Genomic DNA, 25,493 nt, shown 5'->3' with positions numbered 1-25,493 from the left:
GTTCCGCTTCCACTGTTGTAATAGATCCACTTTGAAATTTACCACTGAAGTTAAATATGTATATTTCACATCAGTTTTCAAAATCACTGTAGTGAAACAAATTTTTTTTTTTTTTTTTGGTGTAAATATTTCTATTAAATGGCTTATCAATTAAGCTTGACACCTGCTCTTTATTTTTTTTTAGTAACAAAATGAAAACAAATTATGGATAATTTGTATGCAAAAAAAAAAAGTTATATTATATAATTGGATATTACATAATCAATCCTCTATTTTCCACGCCAATATTCCAATCTATAAAAGAGGGATATGAATACAATATAGCTAGAAATAATCCAATAAAACAACTTTAGGCAGAAATTTCAAATAAAAAAAAAATCCACAGCAAAATCATCATTGTAAATATGCTAAGCTTCAGCTGCAAAAAGCATCTCATTTCATCTCAGACGTAAGCACCGACAATGTCTCATCTCAGCCACATCATAATCAATTTTCATCTACAAAAAATAAAATCAATTGAAAAAGTTATCTCAACTGCATAAACGCACTTGACACACCAAAACCACCACACATTAAGACAGATACAAGTCCGTTCAAAACATACCATGTAAATCCTACGTGTTATACAAGTCAAGAAAACAAGTTGCTCATTGGTTTCGCAAATCATATAAGTCATCTTCAGTTAATGTCGTTGGATCATTGAATACCTACAATGTGTAGGTTAATATAAGTAATTAATATTAATAAGGATATGTTTATATTTGGCAATACATATAGTATAAACATGTTATCATAAAATTAAAATACCTCCATCCAAGACTTAGTAATATTAGCAGAGATGATATCTAGCATATTCTTCATCACATAGTATCCACAATCATTGCCATTAGGTTGCTTTCTTGGCTACAAATGAATGGCCATTTTTATATAGTGATTAGTTCATATAATAAAAAAAAAAATCATTTATTAACGTAAAAAAATGACAAAATCTACACCATACTTACTTTGGGACGAAACCATTTAGCCTTCTTTCTATTGCCCTGACAAAGTTGATGAACCTCTAAAGCTCTGTGTCAACCAAATTAAAAAAATCATCAAAGTTATACATTTTAGTGTTGTAGGAAGTAATATATCAAATACAACGTAAAATATACACTTACTTTGAAACAATCTTAATCATTCCTTCATTAAGATCTCGGTGCATTGAACAAAGGACAACTAAACTATTGTCCTTGGGACAAATAATTATTAACTGCCAGTGTCCTCTGCATACGTAGAAGAACAATTATTAAGGTTTAAGCTATCAAAGATAAATAAGAAAAATATTAATTTAAATATATACTTACTTAAATAGATATGGTGCTAAGTAACACACTTTGTTCAAATCACGCAACCTAGTTTGTATGTGTCCCTGAACTTTAGATTTAGTACTAGGATCAGCTGGATTAAAATCCAAGCATACTGGGTCCAAAATGCCAAACACTTTCGATCTATTTCTTGAGATACAAAGACGATGCATACACCTAGACAAATTTAAAATTAACACTTAAATATTGAATTGTGGATATACTACTAATCCATATTGATAATAGTAAAAAAGAAAAATGTACTTACGTGCACCACAGTTGTAGAATAGAAAAGTCAAGCCAAGCATTACCCACCAACAACTCTCTAATACACTTTGCTGGAATAAAAAACCTTGCGGTATTTGGCTCATGTTCTAATGGTATGCGTATATCTTCTTCACTTCTCAAAACCATGCATAGCAATTTTTGAACATTGTCGATGGTTAAGTCCTCCTTGTAATTTTCTTGTGCAGCGGTACAAGAACCTTTTGTGCTTCCATGCACATCAACTTTTTGAGGACTACTATGTTCAATTTCTTCATTTATTTGCAAGGTTTGGGTGAAACCCATAGTCTTAAGTTTATCCAGAAATGTTTGTTGCATCAACTCACGTTCAACGGCCATCTTTTGTTCAAACTCTGCATCAAATTTTTCTTTAATCTGTCTTTCGAGATTTGTTTGAAGTTGTGAGAGATGCTGGTTAACATCTATGGTTTGGGTAAGACGTGAACACCTTCCAAAGTAATTGCTCAGAGTATAACCTGGTCCAACACCACGGACACGACCACCATGCTCTTTTGTCCCAATTGCCCTTGTTAAGATATCGTCACGTCCTTGTGGAACAAAGGTGCCTTTGGCAGTCTCTTCAACTAGAGCATCCTACATATTTTGTAAAAAATTGATGGTTTAATTATCACACAATATTAGATATCTGTAGATGTGTCAAGCCATATATCAGAAATATCTGCTTTAATCATCACACAATATTAGATATCTGTAGCTGGTAATTCATCAGTGTTTAGCAGAATTTGAATAATGAACATTTAGTTTAACCCTTTAATCTATATACATGTTTTATTTCAATCCAATTTAAAATAGTTACATTTTAAAAGGACAGTGCGAACATGTCAACAAACTATGAGCAACATCATATGCAACTTCTGCCAACTAATTGATAGAGGTAGAGACAGACAGAGAGAACACTACATATGAACTGTGACATAAATATTAGAGAACACTAAAATCACCAACATACAATTTTCTCAGCAACAACTTTTGCAGCCTCTGATGTTATACTCTCCCCCTTTCTTTTGTCTTGCTCTCTTCCATGTATCATGACGTGATGGAGGAGATAGACTTAGATCATCATTTAATATATCATCTACATCTCCTGATTCTTCTAGCACTTTTCTCTTTTCCTTCATCATTTTCTCCTGAAGCAGTTCATATCCTCCACGAGATAATGTATGTCTATAAATATTTTTAGCCACACAGTCCCTACCCTTTTGACTTTTTGCCTATTATAAATAAAAATCATTACTAAATTGATTTGATTAAATAAAAAAAATGTACAATAAAAATCAAATATAATTACTACAAACCTTAAATTCATTTGTATTTCGAGACTCAACGAACCTCTTCCATATATGTTCTTTAATCAGCCATGTATCTGTTGACAAAACAAGAAAACTTTTTCATAACATATAAAAAGGATGAATGTTGGTTGAATCAACCATGTATCTATTTAACTCAATTCATTGAATTCATTTACCAAATATAATTTACATGTACACATACACAGATTTTAAAACATCTCATATTACAAATGTGACTATTAATAAAAATTAAAACCTTATTAGTCCTCCCATATCCCTTCTTCATGATCCGAACGAGTAGCGTGCACATCGTCTACTTCGTTCTCATCAATAGATGTAGTAACATTTGTTGAGCAAGAAGGAATCTCAGGGATATCAAGAGTTTCATCACTACCATGAGTATTTTTTGTTTGTAGAACCACTGACCACCTTTTGTTAGAAGGATCCGTGACATAAAACACTTGTTTTGCTTGGGATGCCATAATGAAGGGTTCGTCCCTATAAGCTGCCTTGGAAAGATCGACTAGTGTATATCCTAATTCATCAATTCTTACACCATTGTTAATATCAATCCATTTGCATTTAAATATAGGCACTGTAAATGTAGTATAATCAAGCTCCCAAATCTCTTCAATTACCCCATAGTATGGTGTAGATGCCATTATAGGGTTTTTATCTTTCGAACTAGAGAAGTGCATCGACTCAGCCACAACCATAACCCCACTATTTTGCATGGTACTTTTATCATCCTTTGCTTTTGTATAAAATGTAGTTTTATTAATATCATATGCACTCCAAGTTATAATGTTAAACTTAGGCGTACGTGCCAACCATTTAATTGTATCAGAGGCACTTTCATCATTAGCAAATCTTTCTGTAAACCAATCGGAAAAACTCTTATTATGCTCTCTTAACAACCCTTTCTCATTCATCTTGGGGTAATTTCTCTTTACAATATTTTTGTGAGTAGATAAGTAAGGTTGAACTTCATCAGTGTTATTCAATATAAAGAAATGTGCTGGATGGATCACATCCCAAAACTGTAGAAATTCTATCACTCCATTATCAAACTCTTCACTTAATCGATTAGCTTTCATCCAACTACGATCCATAATAACGCACTGAAAATGAACACACGCTAAATCAAAGAATTGTGATGCCTACATAACTATTAGAACTTAGAAGACTTGGAGTTTGACCAAGTAAAAAACTTGGTGCTTAAGCAACATAACTACTTACACGGAGGTACGAGATTAATACTAGCTAGAAATTTCTTAGATGACACGCAAAAACTGTCATTGTGAGTATGGTGGCTAAGTTTTTTTTTAATTACATAGGGCCGAAGCCTGAAAAAGAAGACAAACTAAACGTGGGGCAGTAAATCCCCTAACATCAGCATCAACCAAGAGAGAGAGAGAGAGAGAGAGAGAGAGAGAGAGAGAAAATTGAACTTATTATTACTACTTTGGTTGCATTTTTATTTTATGCATTTTGAGCTGAATCAACGAAGAAAATGAAAGAAAAGAAAAGGATCAAAGTTGTGATTTCTAAAAAAAGATTGAACTTTTTAAACAGGGGACAAGAAAATTATTTAATCAAAGTAATATTACAAAATTCATTTAATCAAAGTTTCTCTTTTAGTAGAAAATTATTTCAGAGCATCTAATCTTTTAAATCATGAATGGGAATATAACAAGTTATATATGAGAAGAGAAAGAAGCAAACTAGTTGAGTATCAAACCAACAGAATAATGTGGTAAACTTTACAAAATAAAAACATTTGCTTTGCTAGTAATCAAACTTACAAAAAGCACATTGCTATTTTGTTCATATTACTCATACCGGTCACAAAATCAAAACAGGCCAATACTAATACTAACTAGTAGGCATACATATGACCAAGAGTACACACTACACAAAGGACTTAGTATTCAATGTAATGCAAACATTAAACAAAGCAAAGCAAAAGGCAATTGCTCGAAATAGCGCCATTCTGCTAACAAAAGAGTCTCATTTTCTTGACTGATGTAAACAAATAATGTTATATACTAATGCATCAAAACATTGTAATTAAAAGGATAAGATAAAACTCACCAGCTAGCAATTAGAGTTATGAATCCAACAATTCAGTTGTAAAGATCAGAGTGCTCCTGACAATAAATAAACAGATCAACAATATAGAAAATATTAGTTTAAGATTCATATAATTATTGCATGGACATAATTGTACTCTCTCTCAAGACACACAACTACCCAATCGCATTTGATTACCAAGAATAAACAGTACTGTATTCAACTAATTGGAAAGAATAAACCAATTTTATTTTGTTGAGTCTACGAACTGATCTCATTACTCAGAATTAAAACAATCTAAACTGATCTAATATTTGATGAAAACTAACATTTGTTTTGTGTGTAAATTTACTGTCACTATGAAGTTGGTTTGGAAAATTTCTTTTCATTTTTTCAATGTATTGGTTGATCAAATTTTATTGGATAAAATTACAAATATTATAGCTTTCTTTAGAATTTTAAGAGTATTATTCATTTATTGATAAAACGAAAGTTAGCACACCCTTGATCAAATATCAAATCAAAATTTATCCAATCTGTCCCTTGAATATTAAAAATGACAACAGGGTCAGGTGGTATGCTTGTTTAAAATGATCCATGAAAGGAATGAAACAAAGAATTATTGAAGTTATATATATCACCTCAAAACTCTAGAATTGTATTGACAGAACACCATAAGCCTTCTCAGGTAAGTGGGGTAAATTACTTCAGAAAGCATTCATTCCAATTCCAAATCAATCCATCACTTCATCGAGAAAAAAAGAAAGACAAGCATTACATTACATTTACACTTATTTCAACTATACTTTTAGAATATTAAAACTGTAAAGTTTCAAGCCCCTTATACTTTACAATTGTTGTCCTTCCTTCCATCTCTAAGAAATAGTATTATTATAACAACCGGTGAGTGATTAGATTAAAGTGTGTTTCTAACATTATTCATCAAATCACACATGAATTCAATGACAAAATCAGAATAACTGGAAAAGGGATTAGGGATTAGGGTAAACCATCTAAATCCTAACCGCAATGAAAAACAAAAACGAAAATTGAATTACAAAACCCTAACCGTAACCCAATTTGAGAGAGAGAGAGAGAGAGAGAGAGAGAGAGAGCTCACTGGAGGAAAACAGAGAGTTTGAGAGTTTGACCGGATTCTTTGAGAGTGGGATTGAGTTCGACGGATTCTTTGAGAGTGAAAGAGTTGGACGGTGTGTTTCTGTTTGAGAGTGAAAGAACAGAGAGTTGGACGTTGGACGATACGTTTTAGGGGTGAACATTTGTTTTTACCTCAGGCACTTGTCACCCACTGATGTAGTAATAAATTAGCCAAAGTTTTCACTCAAATTGCAAAAATGCCACCGCGTGTCTTTCCCCTCATTTCAATAATCCACTGATGTAAATGTTATATGCTACAAGGAATTCCCCTCATGTGCTTATGTCAACTGATGTAAAAACTCATAGTGTGTATCTTTCCCTTCAGTTATTTTCCGTGCTGATGTGAAAACTAAAACCCCCTTGATGTTAAATCTATATTTTGTAGTAGTGATTTTCATGTACTCAAGAGAGGTTTAATTATAATGCTTTATATCACCACTTTACTATTTGTGCTAAAAGAAAACATACAACACATTTAATAGTGATGAGGAATGAGAATGAGAACGTGCTCTTAATAAATTTAATGTATTTAAGGTGAGAGTAGGATTTATAAATCATATGCAATAAATGCACTAAAACTTAATTTTTAACATGTTCAAGATTTATGATAAACTTGGCAAGTGCACTAAACGAATCCAAGTAATATATAAGTAATTTATCCTCTACACATAGATTGTTGTTTCGATTAGGCAATTTGATAAATTTATAAATTAAAACATTAAATTGGAGTGAATTTGCAAGTTTGGTTTGATTACGCAAAACGAGTTGATTTGATTGCAGAAATAATAAAAGGATATTGATTCAGATTATTAGTGACATCTAGGATTATTTGAATCCCCTCTACCTCTTTGTTGGATTATTGCAAATACGTCAATCAATTATGAATTAATAATTGTATTAAAGTGGTTAACTTCTTGGGACATTATCCCTTTAGATGTTATGTTCTCCTCATCACACCTAAAGGTCATACATGCAATATGGTAATGGGTAGTCACTCCTCTAGACTTCCATACACATTTATATTGTTATTAAAATGAGGACTTGCACTCTAACATGTTATGTAAATGAGTAAACCGTTGAATTTCCTAATTTTTCATCTAAAGGAAGCATACCATACAAGAATCTTATAATATATCCATACACCCTAAATTTCCCTGATTATTAAAGACAATAGAATAAAATTCATATGTAAATTTTCTATTAAAGCAAGACTTCAATTTGAAACCCTAATCATGGGGAACGAAGTAGGATTTTATAACAATATATATATGGTTTTGATGATAACAAAGTATAAAATAACAATTTGGTACTCTAAAGTTTGTTCAAGTGTCCAGTACCATATATATCCTTTAAAGTCAATGATCTCAACAAAGAAGAGAAACTCTGATACCCAAGAGAAGCTCTAACGACAAATCTCTATCTAAAGATGGTCAATAAAAAGACTAAGATTTGTCTCTTCTTAAGAAACATCACTTTCCATGTTCCAGGAGTACATTGTCATAGGTGGAATAAAAAAGGACATGTGTGCAACAACGGATAATTCTTTCGGAAACACAATTGGTTGAAACAGATAATGCTAAAAGTAGAAAAAGGAATTTTGAAATATCTTTTATCGGGAAACTACGTAAATGCTAAAGAATTTTGAATTTCAAGAAACTTTTCAAGGAAGATTCATCCTCAGGAAAATCTTCGAACAACGACTCTATTCGAGTCTCTTATAAAAAGACCTTGAGTGTTTGAAGACCTCAAGAGCGACACTTAATCAACTATGCAAAACTCTCATATAATCTTAGCGCAAACACATTTAGAGAAATTCTTACAGATTTCTATCTTCCAATTGCTTATGTGTTTATAAATATTCTTAAGATTCAAAGTCTTTTGTAGTGTGCTTAAATTAGTTTACCACTCATTGAGTCCTAAGTGTAAATAAACATCAAGTTCTTGTAAACTCTTAGTGTTTTTAGATTATAGGAAGTCCTCAAGGTGGGCACGAAAGATTAGACGTGGTGTCTAAGAAATTTTGTAATCAGGATTAATTTTAGTGGAGAAATATCTCAAGTTTTAGGGGACTAGATGTAATTCCATATTCTTGGGTGAACCATGATAAATATTCGTCTTGATCTTTTCTCTCTATGTTGCTCTCTTTCCATGCATTGTGATTTTATTTTAATTAATAAAGGATTTTTTTTTTTAAAAAAAAAAACACACAATTCAGCCCATTACTTATGTTGTTCCCACCTTCAAATATAAGTTCAATCAGTTGGCTAGGTATGTCACACACTCAAGTGCAAGAGTGCATTAATGAATCAAACATGTAAATTAAATATAACTCATCATAACGAAATAAATGACTTGTATGAATAGAATAAAACGATAAATATAGATTCATAATAGAATCATAATAAAAGTTAAAAGTGTTTATTTACTCATGGTAACAAAATGCATAATCTGACTGAAATAAAACATAATAAAACACAAAAAATGGAGGAGGTGTGAGATTCCTCTTTGATGATCCAAGTATTTGGATTCCTCTTAAAACTCCAAGTTCTAAATGAATATTTTTTTGTGGGGAATGAGCACAGTTTATAGGCATATTTTTTGCAGGGTGTTAGTTGAAATTTTGGACTTTTTCCCTAACCCGAAGGGAAAACAGGAAAATGCTATTTTTTCACAGCTCAGAGAATGTGGGATACGTGAGGCTATGTTTGGGGCACGTGGCATCTGACAGAGAGAAAACGTCCCTATCCAATGCGCATGGGGCGCGTGAGATAAATGCAAGGCACATACCCTTAGCCCTAGGTGTGGATTTTGCATTTTTTTGTTGTTGTTCTTTAAGTGTTTTCTTTCTTAGACTTGTTTGAGGGACTTGAGACAAAATATTTCTAACTTGTAATGTCTTTAAATATTTATTGAAACTTCCTAATATTTATTCCATGTCTTCCAAAACTTCCATGAGGTGTCTTCCTAACCGAATTACATCATTTGCCAATTAAAGATTCAAAATACCTATGAAATTATCTAGTTTATAGAAGAAATAGAATTACATGACTTTATTCAAAACAATACCTAATGTCCCTTAAACTATGAGAAACTTCTACAAAACTCATCCATTATGATACAAATTGTCCACTAACCGATTAAAAAACTTATGGAATATCCAACACAAATTATTCTATTTATTGTCATTGTTGATTTATTTCTATTCCAACTATAAAAATTAAGAGTAAATTACACTCCCCTCCCCTAAGAGATGCTTCAAGTATACTCCCTTCCCCTCTTATGTTAAAATATACACTCCCCTCCCTTGAAAAGTAATATTTATACTCCCCTCCCCTATGAGATGCTTGAAATACAACCCCATCCCCTTAATAATTAAATATGCACTACACTTTAATCTATTTTAACATAAATAAATATTTTTATAATATATACTAATTTTGAATCACCATTTAAAAATAAATAAATTCATTTCTTTATAAATTAAATGTCAATGATAATTAAATTTAAATATTTTGTTATTAATTTTATAATTTGAAGTATAAAATTCACTTTTAAATAACCATACTTAATTGACTTTAGTAATTTTTCATATATTTTAATTATATCTTGTTGTTTCGTATTTGATAATAGGGTTTAAAATTACATGTTAATAAAATTGTGAATAAAAAATAGCGGAAAATATGAATTCAAATTTTGAATATATTAAAATGGACCCGCAATACTATTTTTTTTTGAAGTGTGTTAGATTTTTTTTTCTATAGTATTATAAATGAAAAAAAAAAAACAAATATTGAGGGACTTAAGTGTAGATTTGAACATAAGAGGGAAGGAGAATGTAATTCAAGCTTCTCTCAAGGGATAGGAGTGAAATATTTTCTAGTATGTTTTGAATAAGAATGGAGGGAAGTGTATATTTTAACATAAGAGGGGAGAGGAGTGTAATTCAAACTTCTTTGATGGGAGGGGAGTGTAATTTACTCAAAAATCAATGATTACGCTAACATGTACATTAGCTATACTTCTGCTATAGCCTAGAGTTCACATGAAATCCAAAAAACTTTTACTCTATTGTGATTTTACCTTCATGTCATGAAAGGTTAGAGGATAAAATAAAGTATGTAAAATAAGAATGTGTTCTTATGATTTTGGTAAGTTTTTTTTATACTACCTCTATGAAGTACTTAAGAGAGATTTACTTATTAGTTCTATAAAAGGACTAACATAACATAATCAATTACTTAAGAGACATTTAATAAAAAAATTATTGTAGGAAGGTTGTTTACTTCTCCATTATCTCTAAGAACTCGCTCTAAATATCCTTTGTCTTTTGCATTAAAAATATTTAATATTCATGATGACAATATATTGTATAGAATTTTTACTCTATTTTCAAAGTCATTTATTTAAGAGATAAAGTAATTAGTTTGTATGTAGTTTTTCGAGTTTTGTAATAACATTTTAAAAAATCATAAAAGAAAAAATAAGGGAAAAAGCGTTTAAAGCAAGGAAGTGAACCCGAACCACATAACTTTGTGACCATGTTATTCATTTTACAACGGATAATTCTTTCATCAACCAATGATCATTTCCTCACGTATTATATTCATATATATTTTTTATATGTTTAGGAACTTCCCTGTAATTACTCAATTATGTAACTTGAAATTATTCTTTGAATTTCCGTTGATTACTTTTCGAATTTTATTCTTTTAATGTTGTTCTTAATTCCTTTTTTGCGCCTATGGATGTTTGTAAATTTAACTAGGTCACCATGAGTACTAATCTTAACGTCGCTGGCAGGACTTATTTTAATTGTTCTATTATTAATTAGACTATAGACATAAACTAACGATAGTTGTTACTTAATTTGGAATTCATAAACCTTCGAGGGTTGTGGTGGGCTTCACCGAGACATTGAAGGGTGGTAATCCTTGAAGAAATTTATCGACCAATGCATTGGCCTAATTATTATGATCAAATGTATTTAAATCGAATAATCAATAGGATTGTAATAATAGATTATAGTTAACTAAACAATTCAACGAATAATATCTGACATGACTTGGTCTCTCTCTCAACGAATTAAAATAAACCAATTTTCCCCAAAAAAAAAGTCCATTTTTCAAAACAAAATCTTAATCGTATTCACAATAGTGATGTTCAAACTAGACAATTTTGTATGGAGATGAACCTTTTAGATATACTAGTGCACTTGTTAGTATGATGTCATCATTCATTTTGTGCAAAGATAATGTGCATCACCATTGAACAAATCAATGCTCTATCCGTGACTAAGTTTGCATATGCATGAAATGCATTGAAATTTACATTTTAACACTTTTAAGATCCACCACTAAATATTTTATTTATTGATATTTCTAATAGATTCCTCTTAAGATTATAAAAAAAGTAAAACACTAATAAGTACAGTAGTTATAGCTTTGTCATCGCCTTGAGTTCACATGAAATTCAAAAATAATTTTCCTTTTCTTTCATTAAAGGTTATGGATTAAATAAAAAACTTTGTAAGATAAGAATGAATTCTTATAATTGGTAAGTTTTTTATTTGACCTCGTTACTAAGGGTGATAGAAAAATAAACACAACACTTTCATGTACTCAAGAGAGGTTTAATTATACTGTTTTATATCACTGCTTTACTATTTGTGCTAAATGAAAACATACAACACATTTAATGGTAATGAGGAATGAGAATGAGAACATGCTCTTAAGAAATTTCATGTATTTAAGGTGAGATTAGGCTTTTATAAATCATAAAGTGATAAAACCATATTATATCTCATATATGCAAACGGGAGAAAGTATGACTAAAATTATAAAGTTTGTTTATTTTATGACTATCTTTATTTCTCCCTTTGTTGTTGCAAGCCTACACGAAAGTAAGCCACTTTTTATCCTTCAAATGTTTTCTTAGGTACATACTACATAATGCTTTATCTCATTTTACTAACATCATTTATTCAATAACTACAGTAAGCGGGTATGTCCTAGGACTTCCTGCGGGCTATTGTACTTCTAATCATCATTGTCCAGTGTATAATTGCACACATCCTAAACAACCTTGGTGTAAATTAGTTCGTCTACAGTTACTGTTTCATGGATCCCTTATAGGTCTTTGTGATTGTATTTGAGTATTGTGCTGGTAACATTCTACTAGAAAATTCGATAAGTTTTCATTTAGTAATTGTATTGGAACCCAATAATTTGTATCTTTTACACTTTCTATATTAACGAACTATATAGCCGTGATTTTGTACTCTAAGATGATTGTAATGAATTAAACAAAGTGTTGGAAAAAAATATGTTTTACATTGCCACCTTAAAATTTAACGATAACAAGGTATTAAAAGTTCAATTGAATATGCTAGTATTTGTTCAAGTATGCAAGACCATAGACTAAAATTTATATTTCTTAAAAAAAGTATTGGTTCTGAAAGAACAATTAAGAGCAAAATAATTTTCAAGGGAATCTTTGTTGCAATCAAAGTCTCAAGACATCAGAGTCTAAAGACCATCACTACTAGAAAAATTTCATTTAGAGACGGGAGATATCTGTAACGACCCGATTTTTCAGACGTTAATTACCAAAATTCTTAGTGAAAAGACGAATAATTTCTTTAAAAAAAATAATAATCTTAGTAACGTGAAACCCATCAATTCTAAAATAACAATAATAATCTTCTCCTTGAATTTCCAAAATAGTAAATTTTACATAAAAAAATATAATATCCCTAATAACAAGACACTTGCCTTTTTCCTACCTAAGACTACACCTAGCTCAAAGTTCTAGATGCTTGTGAAAAGTTTTCTCAACAAGGCTAATACCAGTGTCGGAATATATCGAGCCTCCAAATGTGCACCACTAGCGTCTTCTTCTACTGTATCACTTTGCCTCCCTGACGTCACCGCCAAGGAGGAGACACGGATAGACGGTCATCTGTCCAAAAGTAAGGGTCATCTCCAACTATTAAACATAGTACAAATATGCATGCTTATATAAATTTACACAAAAGATAACCAAATAAATAAATAGACCGTACAAGAAACCTCACTCAGTTCCATAATCACCACACCTCGTCTTAAGTTACAACCTGACTAAAATGCGTTAATTCCTATTGGTCAGTCTATATGCAAATGCTCATGATCCAGATTTCACCTCTAAACGGAGCCAAATGTCCCACCATTGGACAATATACCCCACCATTGGGCAATACCCCACCATTGGGTAATAACTCCTAAAAATTCGATGTTCAGTACCCCACCATTGGGCATTATTCTGAATCACCTAATTCATATGAATCGCCACTATCCCACCGTTGGGTAGTAACTCCTAAAACTCGATGGTCAGTGCCCCACCATTGGACATTTGTCTGAGTCATCTAATGCATGAATGTCTCCGTAAATACCCCACCGTTGGGTAATCTCCAAAAATCAAAAGTCTAATATCCCACCTTTGGATATAGTTTTGAATCACCATTTTAGTTACTTAAGTTTATTCACCCATAAACAAATAGTATTTACATTAAAACAACACCACAAAAATAATAACATAATATTCATGCCAAAACAACACCACCAAGATAATTATCACATCACCAATATATAACACATAGCATTCACTTCAAAACAACAACACTATGATAATCATCACAACACAAATAGTCACACATACACGTACGGACGTGCGTGGAGTGATGCCCTTACCTTTGCAACAAGAACTCTTAAAATTCCCATGAAACATTCTTTGTTCCACTACGTCTATACCTTCACAAAATAATTCACCACTAATTCTTAATACCAAAACTAACTAACATTTTAACATTCAAGGCAGGGTTTGGCTAAGGAATCTAATCAAAATATGAATATTTTACTTAGATATTCACAACGACTACTTCTGTAAAATTAAGTCCAAAAGATAAAGACATGTAAGATGATCTTTTAAGTATTTGATGATAAAACTTGTTTCACTCAACTCAGTTAGTAGTGTACCTCCAACAATCACATTTTCAAAGAAAATTTACCCAAAGATCAATTCCTAAATCAACAAAAAAACTCATTACGTAAATGAACAATGCTTTCAAATAATCTTTCTTAAGTTCAAAAAGTATACTTCTGGAAATAAAACTATATTTTTTAACTCAAAATTTACTCAAGGTTATATTCATCTAGTCAAACATATAGATAGTAGCATACTCTATTGTCATATCAGGTCTTGTTAATTATAAGAAAAGTTCAATTATATTTGCTTTAACCATAAAATTTTGATCGACTAATCATTCTAATAAACCATTTTAACTCATTCAAGATTACTAGAACAAGGGGCTGATTTTGCTCATGATTAAACTCATACAAATATGGCCCGTTAAAATAGAATTTCATCAAAATACTGAGATAATGATTCAAATATAACTTTTAGATCTAAATGAAAATTGGTGTAAAATTTAACAAAGCAACATCGATTTCTTAATCCCATCTTTTGTTTCAATTTACGTTTTAAAATTACTACTTTAAGGTCATAATAATAATTATAACATAGGTTTGTAAGAGAGAAAAAGTTTAAGGACTCTACATGCTACATTTTCTACAAAAATATGATTGATGATTTTGATTCTTTAATAATAAAAATGACAATAAGAATACTAGTAGGATTCTTACTTGGTAATGATAATTTTGTTAAGATTGTCTTTTCTCTCTCTTGGCTCTTCTTTCATTGCTCTTCCTTTCCTCCTTCAGACTCCCTTTCCCATTCTCTTTCTCTTTCTCACTATGTATTTTGTTTTTGTTCTTCAAAGTATAGAAAGGGGTGTGTGTGAAAAAGAATAGGAACCGGTTACTAATAATTCTCCCACTAACTTATTTCCTAACAATATGGAACATAGTGGAAAATGGGATTGGGAAGAAACGTGGATCTTTATTTCCACACGCCAATCACTTCCTTTGCTCTATGCTTCCTTTTGTTTTCCTACTTTCTTGCTAATCTTATTATATTACTCTAATAAATACTAGCTAGTAATATCTAGTGGCACATATTTTTCGACTAAAATAAATAAAACAAGACACCATATATTATATAAAGAGAGAGATTAATCAACTATCGACAACCAATCAAAGTATCAAGAATTACCTATTAAGATATATATGTTTTTTTTGGATAACATTTTTATACATTGTAAATAAGTGGAATAAAATACTGAAGACATAGAAACATCATCCCTCGCTTAATTAATATCATAAGATGATAAAATTAATTTGTAGTTTATAAGGTTAAAAGTAATTAATATATAAGTATTAATATATATACTAGAAGAAGAATCTGGGATGTTACAATATCTGTCTCTAAATTGCAAAATTTCCGTCACTAATCCTGTTAGAGACGGAATTGGAGACGGATCAAGTTCCGTTGTTAATTTCGTCGTCTTTAAACTTGTTAGAGACGAAATTAATATTTCCGTCTCTGACTGGAGACGGAACAAATTCGGTCTCTGATTGGAGACAGAAAAATTCCGTCACTAACAATAAAAAAACCGTCACTCAAAGATGAAACTGATCAATATAAATCCGTCTCTAGGGTATATAATTCTGTCTCTACAAAGACGGAACTTAAATTCCATCTTTAAATATAATGTTTTTTTAAAAAAATAAAATGCCTCTGAAATCAAATCCACAATAGCAATTTTAAACTATATTGGTCTAAGCAAGCATTTAAAATTTATAAACTTTACTTGCTTGAGTCAATACATAATATTCTAATAGAGTTTAACTTATCATAAAATAAGTTGTCATTTATTTACACTTGCATCTTATTTAAGCTTCACAGGTTAAATTCTAGATAATGTGCACTCCATAGCATCCATTAGGAAACCTGCACCCAAGAAAATTAGTAAGCTCTAAATAATAAAGACTAATACTGTAACAGCCCGATTTTTAGCTAGTTTTATTTAATTACTTTTATTGTGTGATTGTATGTGATTAATTGTGCTTGTGTGTATTTAATTGTCATTTGGTGCATTTAATTGGATTACCGTATTAGAAGGGTATTTTGGTCATTTGACGTGTAAGGGTAAAATGGTAATTTTGGTGAGAATTATTTTAATAATTAGTGAGAACCCTTATTTTACTAAGTTACTAGTGTAGTGATTAGTTTTTACCGTTTAGTGACCGTTGGTTATAATTTACCGTTGTTAGTAATTACCGTTGAGTGTATAGAAACTTTTTAGAATTGTGGTTTGAATAGAAACGGGTTAAGCCCACTAAAACTAAGTTAAGCCCACTAGGGGGAGATAACATTAGGGTTGTGAGAGCAAATTCATTCATTCCTTTTCATTTCACTAAGTTAGAGAGAGGTAGAGAGAGAAGTGAGAGGTGAAGGAAGAACAAGGTTAGAGGAAGGGGGAAACTTGAAGATTGAAACAATTAGGAGCTAAAGTGAAGCTTTAGTTAAGATTAAACATCATCTAAGGTAAGGGGGTTTGTTTTCATCATAATCAATTTCAAATTTTACATCTTCTCATGTTGTATGAAAATGGGTTGATGAACAATTCATGTCAAATTCGTGCTCTTGTTATGTTGCTGTTGCTTATACATGAATTGATGATTATGGTATGTTTGTGGATGAAATTACATGGTTCAATGTATGTATAAATGTCAAGTTGTGAAATTTTGCCTAATTAATGATTTGTGATAAGTTGTGTTGAATTGAGGTGAGAAACAAGTTTCAATGGATGTTGTTGTTGACAAACCATGTTGTTGTGAGTGAATTATGACTTGGGTATACATAATTATGGATTGATGATGAAAAATGAGATGTTGTTGTTGTTTTGAGAAAATGGGTCAAATGGTGATTTTGTTTAAAATGATGTTTGATTCAAGTTTGTATATGGATTTGAGTATCTTTTCATGTCTAAAAACATTTGGGTAAACCTTTGGAATCAATTTGGGTATTGGGAGGTCAAAAATTGGGATTTTGGGGTGAAAATGGATTTTTCACGAAAACAGAATTTTCTGCAAACTGTCATCCTCGCGAGGCGAGCTGGAGGCGAGTTGGTGGCGAGTAGCCACTGGAATTGCTCGCCATGGCGAGTAACATTACTCGCGAGGCGAGCAGCCCAGTGACAGCTTCCCCTGTTTCGCGCTCTTGCATCGTTTTCGCATATTTCTATTTTGATTTGGACTTTTTGGTAAACATGAAAGTTGTAGACAATTATGTTAGCTATCTTTTGGTTTTGGTTTGACGTCCAAATGATTTTTTAGAACTTGAGATATGATTAAATTACTACACATGGGTCATGTGGATTTTTGTGAAAACTTATCATAACTTTCTCTATGAGCCGTGGAACTTTTCCAAACTTGATATTGTGTTTAATGAAGTACTTAGAGTGAATAATTGAGTATGCATTTATGTATTTGGGAATGTGAATGTGTTGATGGTTTAAGAAATATTTCGGGCGGAGTTGAATCGGTGAAAACGGGTTTTGAGCTAAATGTCGTTTTGTCTTGGTTTTTCTCATACGAACTTAAGCTATCCTTTGAACTAATGTCTAATAGTTTGTAAGTGGCTTGAGTCCTTGACTACATGATTGATTAAGATTGAATTGTAGGATTTCAAGCTTAAATAAGTTGTGCTTTAAAAATTGTCAATGTTGGCCGTTTGCCACATGTTTTGGATTTTTGTTGGAAATGTTTCTTAAGCAAGTTGTCTTGTGGGTTATTGAGATTATTCTTGTATGACTAAGTGAAGTTGTATGAATGAATGATTGTATTGAATATGATGTTTATCATGAGATGTGTATGTTATCTTACTTAGAATGTAAGGAATGCTTGAATGGTGAAACTATATGTGATAGTTGATGTTGAATGGTTATATGTTGGATATGATAATTGTCATGAGATGTTGTATGTTCTCTTACTTGGGATATGAGAATTGTTTGGAATGGTGAAACTATATGATATAGTTGATGTTGAATGACATTGTTGATTATTGATAATCATGTTGATGTGTGATGGTGAATACTATAATTTATTTGTGTGGGCATGTTTTCTTGATAATGCAATGTTGTGGAGATAATCAATATAATTGGGTGTCGTCCTATATATTGAGTTGAGATTGTGAATTGTTGTCGCATTATCGAGTTCTTACACATGTCCATGCATCATAGTCGTTGTTGTTGTAAAAGGGATGACTCTTTTACTTCGAGATTATTGTAAGGCAGAGGTGAGCCTTACATGCGATGTTGACTTGCCCATCGGAGGTGACGACCTTGTTGAGATTTGGTACCACATGCATTTATGTGTCCATAAGTGCATATCATAGCATGAGTCTTATGTGAAATATGCGATTGGTGATGAATTGAGATGAATGATTATTGATGATGTTTGTGATTGACGATTGTGAATGAATATTTGTGAATTGATAATTGTTCATGAATTATGATCGGTGATTGTTCATGATGTATATGATTGGTGATTGTTCATGATGTATATGATCAGGATTGTTCATGATGTATATGATTGGTGATCGTGTATGAAAACTGTGAATTGATATTTATTTATGATACAAGTAATTGGTGATTGTTCATGAAATGTGATTAATGATTATTCATGAATAAACGTGATTGGTGATTGTGAATGAATAATTGTAAATTGATAATTGTTCATATGATTGACGAATATTGATGTGAGATATCGGGGTGTGATGTAAGTATTAATGTGTAATTATTATTGATCAAGTGCATGATGTTTAAAATGAAATATTCATGTTACCTGTTATTTGGATTATGATAATGTAATACTTACCCCCAGTGGATCTGTTATGGACCGCCTGCCTATCTGTATGGATGGGTAGACGTTGTGCAGGATTAGATGCTTGGTGAGTTCTTGTGTAGGTGGATATCTGGAGCTTCCTCCAATATCGGTGTCGTGTCCGCTCTGATCTAGGCTTGTCGTGTCGGTCTAGATTAGGTTGTTTATATTTTCGTTTGGATTATTATTTTGTTGATGACTAACCGATGTTTAGGTTTTGAGATTTATCTTTTGGATATGATTTATTTTCTCATGGCATGTATATATTTGATCACTCTGATTTATATTCCGCTGTAACTGTTGAGGTTTACATACATGTCTATCGGTTTTTGAATTTTGAATAAGACGTAATCTCTATTTCTTGAATAAATGTATTATTCGCATGTTTAATTGCTTTAATAGAAGTAGGGTGTTACAAATACTATTTATTAATGAAATTTTAACAAATGAGAGAATTAGAGACTAATGTAACTTACATCTTTGGTAAAACATAAGGGAGCTGATTTCTGAATACAATTCCATAACCTTTTAGAATGGTAACAGAAAAGCTGATTAGTGACATTGAAAATTGTTAAAAATATGGCTTAAATGGCTGATTTAGATCAGATTTCAAGCTCTAAATCTGGTTTAAAAGTAATTATATAACTTGCTCCAAATCTGAGACCCTAAACTTATAAGAATGCATGGAATCCTTGACTGCTGAAAATGCGGAAAAACTTAGCCTATAGGGATCGAGACTTTACCTTTTATTTGGTCCATCACCTGTGGTGTTTCATCTTTGGCTGGCATTTTAAGTTCACAGCCAGTGACAAGTTCAACTCCAAGCATCAAACCTTTTCCTCACATCAGCAATTATCATAGAATAAAAAACAAGTTTATTAGAGACATAAAGAGAGAAAAACAAATTCTGATTCTTTTGTAAACATAATTCATCTCAGCTATAACCTATTGTCCTCCACTATGTTACTCTCCCTAGAATGAATTCATGAATACTTTCTTATGCATTAATCTTAGATGGAAAAAGGAATAGAAACCTTACATTTATATTTGTCTTTGAGTGCGTTAAAGCCCTCTTTCAAATGGGATCTCACTCTTTTCTATTATTACTTTCAAAACAGCCAATCCTACATCTATACAAACAAGATTTCCACCAAAGTTAAAGTAATATCTGCGAGTCAAAACCTTTGCAATCTTAGGAGTAGTAACAGTATCAAGAGGAATGCCATTTCAAATACCAACCAAAAACAAAATCAAGAAAACAAGCAAACAACAATGAGCACACATACTTGACTAGGTGGTATATATTTTTCATGTGTAGATATAGTAATTCTATATTCTTTGGTGTGGAGAGTTAGGTTGTTCTGAATTTTTCTAGTGTGTAATAATATAATAATAACCCATGCATGAGTTACTTTGCAAGAGATATAGACTATCAAGTAATTAACTACTTGACAACCATAAAGGCCTTTTTTTCTAGGTTGTTCTGTTTTTTCCTTGCTTTCATTTTGTAATTGAAAGATAGTGATGGAGAATGTATGGAATAATACTAGAGGATATACAAAAATGAAACACTATAAGAAATTGATATGATGATAATATATTAAAAACTATATGTACATGATATGCAACGAGCCATCAGCTAGGTGGGACACAACACACATTGGAAATATCTTCAAATTAATGAATATTGTAGGCTGATCCTTTTAAAGGTTTACTGGCATATCACTACCAAAGATTGCATTTAAAAGCACCCACAACAGAGGTTTGAATCACAGTATCATGTTATCTTCTAGCTCAGTCTAAGAATATTAGTTCTTCCTTTTTATTTATTTCACAATTCGATGCATTGTGTCTTACAAATATTTTACAATTCGATGCATTGTGTTTTTCAAATTTTAGGAAATAATATTCAAACTCAATCAGTTTCATAAATAAATTCTAAGAGAAAAATGATGAAAACATATACTAACCCCTTTTGCTTCTTATTTCTCTTCCTCTTTCTTGAACTGTAAATGATCAGAAATAAGTGGACTACATCAGCCTATGAAATAGAAAATGTTTCAATCTAATTGAGTCCAACTAAACTACATTGGTCTATAAGTGGAATCATGTAAATATAAAGTCTTGAAACCTAAAACTTGGCTAAAACTTAAGCATTGCAACAAAAAGAGAAAAAGAGATAAAAGAGTAATATCAAATGCATCACTACTCAAATTCAATCCCAATCATTGATATTCAAATTCAAAATCAACCAAGAACTCACTAAATAATAATGATAAATTGAAATCATAACTCAATATAGATCGGGGTACACAGAGAATTAGTAGGTGCCCTGCACTAACAGTGGCTCACTCAATCTAAATTAGTGAGTATTTTACCTTATGACGAATACGGTAAATCATCCTTCTATAGTTACTACTGTACTGACGAATAAATCCACAACACCATAAACAAATATATACCTATAGATGCATAGTAGATTGGTTGATTTTGTTTGGTCTGCCACTTGCTCGCTCTACTGTTATCTTGAACTTGTACACAAAAAAAATAAAAGGAAATAAAAAATTAGGGATTTAGACATAAGCATCTGATAACACCCAGAAGGATGATTAAACCCACCAATAATATTTAATGTTAAATCTGTTAAACTAAAACACCTCAAAATAAAATAAAAGGTGGAGAAACAAAGATTGAATTATAATACTAACCACAACCTAAAAAAATTAAAAATTAGCAACAAAATTAGGAAAATTATTAATCCAATTCACTTTTTTCAATAATAGAAAACTTCTTTGTGAGATTTTGGCTAGTAACACAGTTTTCCCCAAATCAAAAGAAAAACCCTAAAATCTTCCTAAACCACCAGAATCAAACTCATCAATAGAATTTTCAAAGCAAACAAGAATAAAAAAGAAGACAATAAAACAACAACAGAGAAAAACACTAAAAAATTGATGGTCGTGAAAGTGGAACTCACGTGAAGAACAACCCTTGGGTGCGAAAGAGACCGATGAAGCTTTGAATCCCAAGTGTGAGTGAGAAAAAGAGGATGAACGAGGATGAACGAGGATGGACTGGAAGAGGACTTTCAGCTGAGCAAAAATCGCAAACGGGAGTCAAAATAGGAAGATCTATCGAAATTAGAGAGAAACGAAGGTGAACGAGGGTATTTTGTGAGTGAGGGAAAGTGAAGGAATAGGATTATTGAAAGGGTTTTTGGCGAGTGAGGGAAGAAATTAACATGAAAGGTGGGAAATTTTACTTGAGAGGGAACCTGAAAATTGATTTAGGGTTTTGTGCAATGTGAATCGATGGGGGGAATTTTGGGGTGAATTGAGTTTTTGAGCCAACATAGAGGTAAAAAGGGTTAGATTTTGTTTTTAAAAAAATAGATATATAATTACTTAGAGACGGATTTTGACATGGAAAACATTTGTCACGGAAAATTCTGTCTCAAATATCTGTCTCTAACCTTAGAATTTCAAATCCGTCTCAAACTATAAAATTATGTCTCTGATTCCGTGTCAATTAGTGACAGATCAAATTCCGTCTCTAAATTCCGTCGTTATTTAGAACTTTTCTAGTAGATCAGAAGCTGACAGTCAGAGTCTAAAGTCACTAGAGTCTGCACAAGTTTGTAGAAGGAATAGAAGCCAGGAGCAACGACTATTTCAGAGGAATTGGATGCTTATCCATTGAAGAATGTCAGTGAAAGGACAATAGTACAATTGTACAACCACAACTCCACTACTCCACTATTGTCTGCGCGTAGTGCTACTACAGCTATCTCTCGGTTAGTTAATTCTCCATACAAGGAATGAATTTCATATTATTCCTTCCTAGGAAATTAACCAAATCAAGGAACAAATCATTTGTGATTGAGAAAGCTTCTACAACGACTCTTTTGATGTGTTGGCACCTCGACAACGTCTCTTTAATTCCTCTATATAAAGGAATGAAGACTTGAAGATTAGAATGTTGGAAAAAAATGTGTTTGACAATGTCACCTTAAGTTTTGATGATAATAAGGTATTAAAAATATCAATTGAATATGCTAATATTTGTTCAAGTGTGCAGAACCATAGACAAAAAATTGAGTGTCTTTAAATCAAGCATAGGTTCTGGAAGAACAAATAAGAGCAATGTAATCTACAAAAAGGATGCTTGTGTTGCAAGGAAGCATATGAAGAAAAGAGGTTCTGAAGACAAAAGGTTATGAAGATCATCAGAAGCTGACATCGTCAGAAGCACTCTCAGAAGCTGAAGACTACAATCAGCTGACGTCATCAGAAGTTGAAGATCATAAGAAGTTGTAAGACTAGAAGCTTCAATATTTGTCAAGAGTTGTTATTATCATGCCTATCATTGCAGAAGGAATAAGAAGCCTGGAGCAACGACTATTTCAGAGAAATTGAAAGGCATTGGATGCTTATTCTTTGAAGAGCGTTCGAAAAGGACAATAGTACAATTGTACAACCATTATCTCCACTACTCTATGTTGTGTCTGCAATAGTACAAGAACAACAATAATGACTACGTTGTTATCTCTCTATACAAGGAGTGGATTTGAACTTGTTCCCTATTAGGACAATAACCACATCAAGCAACAGATCATTGGTGATTTAATCAAGCTTCAACAAAGACTCTTTTGATGTGCTGGCAATCAAGAACGTCTCTCACATACCTCTATATAAAGGAGTGAAGACTTGAATATTTCTAAGAGACTCACAACAATTTTACAAGAGCCAAACCTCAGCAGAAATTGTTCCACATCAAAGTTCACTTAGAATTTCTTAACAAATTTCATATCTTTTAAATTCTAGAGTCTTATCTGATTTGTATTTGTGAACACCACTGATTGTATATCAAGTGTTCAACCTCAAACATTTTCTTTTTAATTCTGTTTGAATAGAAGTCTCTTGCAGTTGTGCTTGAGCATAGTAAGTCTCTTGAGTGTGTTCTTGAGCATAAGAATTCTCTTGCAGTTTTGCTTGAGTAGTTTGAAGTCTCTTGCTATTGTGCTTGAGCAATTGTAATCAGATATTGATTTTAGTGAACTCTCCTTGGAAGTGCAAGTGGGACAGGACTACTTCCGGATTGTGGAAGGAACCTGTATAATTTCTCTGTGTCTTTCCTCTCTGTAACGCCCTCTTTGAATTATTTGATTTATTTAATTATTTAATTGAGTCTAAAATTTATTAAGAAGAGTTTAAAATATATTTATTTGATTATGTGATTTATTAAGTGGCTTATGTTGTTATTTAATAGATTAAGATTTGAAAATAGAAATAAGATTGAGTTGAGAGTTTGTTATGAGATTTTAGAGAGTTTTGGGGGAGAAAGACAAATAAGAAAAAATAGAATAAAGGTTTATAAATAGGAGAGATCTAGTTTAGAAAAAACATAACGTACGATCAATTTTGGAGAAAAGGGAGAAAAAGCCGAGAGGAGGGGGAAGACCTAGGAGTGCTGCGATTTTCATCTATAAGGTAAGGGTGGGACTAACATTCAATAATCTTAAGTCATTGATTCTGAAAATTGGATTTAACATGTTGTAGGTTTTAGTTTTTGAGAATTTTGGAATTAGGGTTAAAAGTGATTATTTGATGATTTTCTAAAATAATGTTTTGGGTCAAGTTTAATATGGTTTTGAGTCTCTTTTGATGTATATAAATGTTTAGACAAACTTTGGGATCAAATTTGGGCATAGGGAAGTTAAAATTGGGATTTTGGGGTGAAAAGTGTGTTTTTTCCCGAGTTGCTCTCTGACAGCATGTCCTGTTTCACGTTCTTGCATCTTTTTCACACGTTTCTGTTTTGAATTAGCCTTTGGTGTAAACATAAAAGTTGTAGATAATTGTGTTAGCTTTACAGTGGCGTCGGCTTGACTTGAAAATGATTTTTGGTTTATGAGTTATGGTCAAATTACTGCACGTAGGTCACAGTGAATTTTTATGAATTTCAGCACAACTTTGTCCGAATTTGAAATGAAAACTGGTATTGATTGGTACAGAATTGGTCTTAGGTGTAAACACGAAAGTTGTAGGTATAAATGTTAGCTTTCTAATGCCGTTGGTTTGACTTCAAAAGGATTTATAGAACTTGAGTTATAGTCAAATTACTGCACGTAGGTCACAGTGAATAATTGAATATGATTGATGAATTAGTATATCAATGTATATGTTGTGAATACGATATTGTCCATGATTGATGAAGTGTTATATGTATATATGATGTTTTAAGATGTTGATTATTATTTGATGTTGTTATACTATGATATAATTGTATATGTATTACTTGAATTATATGTGAATAATTGAGACGTTGTTGACTTGCATTTGATATTATTATGTCATGCTGTTTTTGTATACTGTTGTGTTGCTGTTGTTATTTAACTAAGCTGCATGAGTCGGTCTAAGTTGATTAAGATGATGAAGTTCCAAATTATTGGATTATATAAGAGGTTGTCGATTTAAGATGTTAAGACGTCGAGTCCATGCATT

General features: G+C 31.7%; 2 protein-coding genes and 2 long non-coding RNA genes across 5 annotated transcripts; all 4 read right to left on the bottom strand.

Annotated features, from left to right (window-relative positions):
* Positions 1-217: 217 nt before the first annotated feature.
* LOC11442440 (uncharacterized) lies at positions 218-3,004 on the bottom strand. Its single transcript, XM_003622566.4, has 9 exons — positions 2,948-3,004; positions 2,602-2,863; positions 1,615-2,225; positions 1,347-1,523; positions 1,161-1,265; positions 1,005-1,068; positions 808-903; positions 605-707; positions 218-497 (listed from the first exon to the last, which is right to left on the bottom strand). The coding sequence occupies exons 2-8, from the start codon at positions 2,680-2,682 to the stop codon at positions 648-650; spliced, it is 1,194 nt and encodes a 397-aa protein (XP_003622614.2). The 5' UTR covers positions 2,683-2,863; positions 2,948-3,004; the 3' UTR covers positions 218-497; positions 605-647.
* An 86-nt stretch (positions 3,005-3,090) lies between these two features.
* Positions 3,091-6,604, bottom strand: LOC120576865 (uncharacterized). The gene is made up of 3 exons (XM_039827457.1): positions 6,135-6,604; positions 5,036-5,091; positions 3,091-4,062 (listed from the first exon to the last, which is right to left on the bottom strand). The coding sequence occupies exon 3, from the start codon at positions 4,051-4,053 to the stop codon at positions 3,202-3,204; it is 852 nt and encodes a 283-aa protein (XP_039683391.1). The 5' UTR covers positions 4,054-4,062; positions 5,036-5,091; positions 6,135-6,604; the 3' UTR covers positions 3,091-3,201.
* Positions 6,605-12,849: 6,245 nt separating this feature from the next.
* LOC112418485 (uncharacterized) lies at positions 12,850-15,174 on the bottom strand. The gene is made up of 2 exons (XR_003006517.2): positions 14,848-15,174; positions 12,850-13,129 (listed from the first exon to the last, which is right to left on the bottom strand). It is a non-coding gene; the product is annotated as an uncharacterized lncRNA (long non-coding RNA).
* Positions 15,175-15,854: 680 nt separating this feature from the next.
* Positions 15,855-21,288, bottom strand: LOC112418493 (uncharacterized). 2 transcript variants are annotated; one of them, XR_005642940.1, is made up of 4 exons: positions 20,961-21,288; positions 19,734-20,120; positions 19,467-19,515; positions 15,855-16,054 (listed from the first exon to the last, which is right to left on the bottom strand). It is a non-coding gene; the product is annotated as an uncharacterized lncRNA (long non-coding RNA). The 2 variants fall into 2 exon arrangements; XR_005642939.1 differs by lacking the exon at positions 20,961-21,288 and having other exon boundaries at positions 19,734-20,165.
* Between the last annotated feature and the right edge of the window lie 4,205 nt (positions 21,289-25,493).

Source organism: Medicago truncatula, chromosome 7 (assembly GCF_003473485.1).
Source record: "Medicago truncatula cultivar Jemalong A17 chromosome 7, MtrunA17r5.0-ANR, whole genome shotgun sequence".
Classification (NCBI taxonomy): Eukaryota; Viridiplantae; Streptophyta; class Magnoliopsida; order Fabales; family Fabaceae; genus Medicago; species Medicago truncatula.
The sequence above is the reverse complement of the archived record's forward strand: the minus strand, read 5'-3'. Positions and strand labels throughout refer to the sequence as shown.

Excerpts from the sequence above, each read along its gene's own strand:
- LOC11442440 (XM_003622566.4), bottom strand. The coding sequence starts at position 2,682 with ATGATACATGGAAGAGAGCAAGACAAAAGAAAGGGGGAGAGTATAACA. Across the intron at positions 2,226-2,601 it reads AAGTTGTTGCTGAGAAAATT|GATGCTCTAGTTGAAGAGAC; the intron begins GTATGTTGGTGA and ends CAAAATATGTAG. Across the intron at positions 904-1,004 it reads CTAAATGGTTTCGTCCCAAA|CCAAGAAAGCAACCTAATGG; the intron begins GTAAGTATGGTG and ends ATTCATTTGTAG.
- LOC120576865 (XM_039827457.1), bottom strand. The coding sequence starts at position 4,053 with ATGGATCGTAGTTGGATGAAAGCTAATCGATTAAGTGAAGAGTTTGAT.